Genomic DNA, 4,345 nt, shown 5'->3' on the forward strand with positions numbered 1-4,345 from the left:
TTTGTACCGTCAATGTGGCCCGTTGAGGGGGCCAATATGCTGAAGTGGCCCTCGGTGAAACTGAGTTTGACACCCCTGTTCTAAACCAATACATCAAAAGTATTACTACTTTTGCCAGCAGGGGGAGACAAATCACGCAGTTTTACACATATTTGACATAAATATACCATCAATGTGCATATTATTGGCCTTTTCCAAAATTTTGAAGATATCTAATTTAAGAACTTATTTTAAGTTACACTGATAATCATTTCTTTATGAGGGTGTAGTAGTTAGTTCGCTGTTTGGCCCATTTTCTATTGATTTTATTCTTTTAAGACATTAAATTATTTAGTACTTCTCATGAAGTGATTGTGGTGGTATAATTAATAGATGGAAACTTTTCCAATCACTTCACAGTGAAAGTTAAACCATCAATGTTTCTATCATTAAAAGTGGAAGTAAATGATTTTGTGTCCTAGTGTAGGTTTCATTGACTTCAATCTAAAGATTAATGTGCAATTTAACAAGCCTAAGAAGTAAAATATATTTTTTACCATTCTAACACACAATGTTAAATTTAGTGACAAAATGTACTTTGTTAATATCGTCAAGTCTCAATAACTATGTTTAAACTCTGATTTAATATCCTTAAAAACTTTCTAACCAAGCAGGAAAGTTCAGCTTAAAAAACAAAACAAAACCAGAATGCTTATTTAACTGTTTTATCTACTGAATTTAAAGGAAAACATAGTACCGTTTGTCTGAGCCTTATAAATGTAACTCATCCCAGCATATTTGTTCAGAACAGTTTTCTTTAGAAAGCTGAGGACCTTGGAAACTAAGCAACAGTTCACAAATATCAAAGGAAATGTTTACATTTCTTTAAATAAATGAATATTTAAAGAAAAAACAACTTTAATATGTAAGGAGCAGAAAAAACACACACAAACACCTACATTAACACTTTAGCAACAATAGCCTGCAGCCTCTAAAATAAAGCATGAATTAGCGCACAGGCTAAGCCAACATGTGATGTTTCAGGCGGCGTGCTTCCTCACCTACATCCTTTCCATTCAGAGCACTTTTACTGTCACAGTCTTCTGTGGGACAACAAGCAGGGAGAGAACGGGGTGAGAACGGGGAGGGGATGCTGCAGAGGAGACTCAGGCAGCAGGCACAGAAAGGAGAGGCGTGGTATAAACAAAGTAAAAACAAATGTTTCAAAGCAAATTCATGATCCCGTATGAAGGAAGGGTTAAAACTGAATCAGAATGTTTCTGAGTTTCAGGTGAGACACTTGGGGGGAATTTCAGGACGATATTCAGGCATGAAAATATGGTGATGTTTCACCGAGGCGTCAAACACAAAAACAACAAAGAAGAAAAAATATTCAGACACTTTTACATGTCCTCTGAGAAGCAGCTTTTAGATAAAAAAAAAACAAAAGCTTTTCATTTCTGTGTCTGAGCAGAGTTGAGTGGTAGCTAGTTACATTTACTAAATTACAGTTACTTGAGTAACTTTATGGAAAAATTTACTTTTATGGCTGTACTTTTTACTTTCACTTGAGTAATTTTTTAATGAAGTATCTCTACTCTTACTTGAGTAAATTTTTTATCCACTGAATGAAAAACAAACATCTTTTAACCAAAAATTAACCAGACACAGACACACACCTGCAGTTTTTGTTAAGTTTCATGAGTTTTTTATTGAAAGAAACTGATTTGAATTTTTTTTTTCATTTGCCTGATTTTGTTATTTGTTGTTACTTCTATGAATTATTGTCATTTTCATCCTTAAAATGCCAAAATTTCCACTTGGATTTATATTTTTGTAAGTCTGATTATGAAGTTTTTAAATATTAAATGATAGATAATTTGATCAGTTTCTCAGTACTTGAGTAGATGTTTCACCAAATACCTTTTACTCTACTTGAATAAAAATATGTTGAAGTAGTGCTACTCCTACTTGAGAACAGGTTTTTGGTTTCTCTGCCCACCTCTGATCTGTTGCGTGTTGAGTTGCATTTGTGTTTAACGCCTCAGGTTGGTTGTTTCTGTCTAAAGATGGTTCATGTTTTCTAACATGAGGGTTTCTGAACGTACCTTTCTCTGTCCGATCAGCTGAAGTTGGCAAAGTGAGAGCAACACAAAGCATCATTGTAGCAAAACGTTATTACCAACGTTTTCGGCAATGTTTTTCTCAAATTCACAACCATTTCTAAAGTGTCATGTTTCTGCTTTTCTGTACCTATTTTATCAGGGAGGTTTGGACCTGGATAACTGAGGTCTGGTGAGAAGTTCAGATACATTCATGATCACTCAATGCTGTTAAGTTTGGGCTTGTAAAATTATAATCCAATGTTTTTCTCAGAATCTGATAATTAAACAAAACAGCAGGGGAAAAATTAAAAACAAACCAGAACTGCTTTAGAGGCGTAGTCCAGATATAAATGGTGGTGAAAGAAACAAACAAAAAAAGAACTAAGGAAGAAAGAAGGGAACAAAGAGAAAAGGAACAAGGAAGAAAAGAAGGAAAGAGAGAAAACAAAAAGAAGAAAAAGAAAAAAAGAAAAACAAAGGGAGCAATAAAAGAAAGTGAAAAATAAATTAAAAAGAAAGAAGGAAACAGAGAAAGGAAGAAAGAAATCAAAAGGAAAAAAACAAGGAAGGAAAACTAAAGACGCAAACAAAAAAGAATAAAGATAGAAAAGAAAAAGGAACAAAAAGAAGACAAAAAACAAAAAGAAGGAAAGAAAGGAAAACGAAAAAATAAAGAAAGTGAGAAAGGAAGGAAGGAATAAGGAATGTAGGAGAAAATGGGAAAAAGAAAGGAAAGAACAAAAACAAAGGAAAGAGAGAAAGAATGACTCAAGGTAAAATGGAACTTAGGACAAGAAAAAAAGGAAGATTAAACAGAAAGAAAGAAGAAAGAAAAGAAGGACAAGAGGTTGGAAAGACACATTAAATCTAAATCTATACAAGAGAATGTGACATGACTGAAAAATGTCTAGTCTGGAAATTTGATTCTAATAATAGATTTGCTTTTAAATTAAATCTTTTACTATTTCAGAGATTAAGCCCAACTTTTTAAATAATCTCTTTTTCTGTGTATCTTCCATAGATTGGATTTCATCTACATTTGATGTCATGTAAATCTGAAGTTGCTGGTCATATGCAGAGATTTAAATAAGAGTAAATAACTCTTACATGTTGGAGCTTTGGGAGACAGAGGAGCAGGAAGGGAATTCATCTTCATTCTGTATCTCAGACGCCTGGAACCAAATCCATAATGTTTCCGTTACAAAAGAGACAATACACACAGTAATGTGAAGAGTCATTTTATGTTACCTCTCCTGAAACTGAATGGAGGGGATGAGGGCAGCACGCAGGTTGCAGTCGCCCACTTTCTTGGCTTGCCACCAGGTGGCGTCCTCTTGGCTGACGACCTGCAGGATGTCCCCTCTCTTGAAAGGAAGTCCCGCCTCTTGACATGGCGTTGCTTTGTCCTCAAAAGGTGTGTAGTCAAACAGAGCGCGCAGGTAGACCTTCAGGTCAGGAAGCAAAAATGACTAAATATTCTACATTATTTCACTGGACAAAACAATGAAGAGTTTAAAAAATAAATTCTGTTACAGAACAAGACGGACGGATGGATAGAAATAAACAAATGAGAGAAGGATGACTAATTAATGGATAGACAGAGGGATGGATTGATGATGAAACAGATTGATGCACAGATGGATGGATGAACTTTACTCTGCTCTCCTTCAGTCGATCTTCTTCAGCAACAGCTGGGATGATTTTCAGAGTGATGGAGCCCTGAGACTGAGACTGAGGAGACAGCAGCAGAGAAACATGGTCATCATCTTCATCGTCATCAATATTATCATCACCATCATCTTCATCACAATCATCATCATCTTCATCACCACCACCATCAAAATCATCATTAGCATCATCCTCATCTACATCATCATCACCATCATCTTCATCACAAACATCATCATCATCATCATTATCTACATTATAATTATCTACATCATCATCATCACCATAATCAAAATCATCATCATCACCATGATCATGATCATCTTCATCATCACCACCATCAAAATCATCATTAGCATCATCATCACCATCACCATCATCTTCATCACAATCATCATCATCACTATCATCATCATCTACATTATAATTATCCACATCATCATCATGTACGTCATCATCATCATCATCATCAAAATCATCATCACCATGATAATGATCATCTTCATCATCACCACCATCAAAATCATCATCATTATATACATCATCATCATGTACGTCATCATCATCATCATCTACATCATCATCATCATCAT

General features: G+C 34.9%; 1 protein-coding gene across 3 annotated transcripts in view; it reads right to left on the reverse strand.

Annotated features, from left to right (window-relative positions):
* The window catches only part of LOC106963806 (MAGUK p55 subfamily member 3-like), a 40,120-nt gene that overhangs the window by 14,327 nt on the left and 21,448 nt on the right, over nucleotides 1–4,345 (reverse strand). For all 3 annotated transcript variants that reach the window (XM_015058906.1, XM_015058904.1, XM_015058905.1), the window contains exons 9-13: nucleotides 3,741–3,815; nucleotides 3,333–3,529; nucleotides 3,192–3,256; nucleotides 2,088–2,105; nucleotides 1,041–1,082 (exon numbers count right to left, since the gene is read on the reverse strand). In XM_015058906.1, the coding sequence (XP_014914392.1) occupies nucleotides 1,041–1,082; nucleotides 2,088–2,105; nucleotides 3,192–3,256; nucleotides 3,333–3,529; nucleotides 3,741–3,815 (397 nt within the window). The remainder of the gene's footprint in view (nucleotides 1–1,040; nucleotides 1,083–2,087; nucleotides 2,106–3,191; nucleotides 3,257–3,332; nucleotides 3,530–3,740; nucleotides 3,816–4,345) is intronic.

Source organism: Poecilia latipinna, unplaced genomic scaffold (assembly GCF_001443285.1).
Source record: "Poecilia latipinna isolate Pla-1442-1.1 unplaced genomic scaffold, P_latipinna-1.0 Scaffold1583, whole genome shotgun sequence".
Lineage (NCBI taxonomy): Eukaryota > Metazoa > Chordata > Actinopteri > Cyprinodontiformes > Poeciliidae > Poecilia > Poecilia latipinna.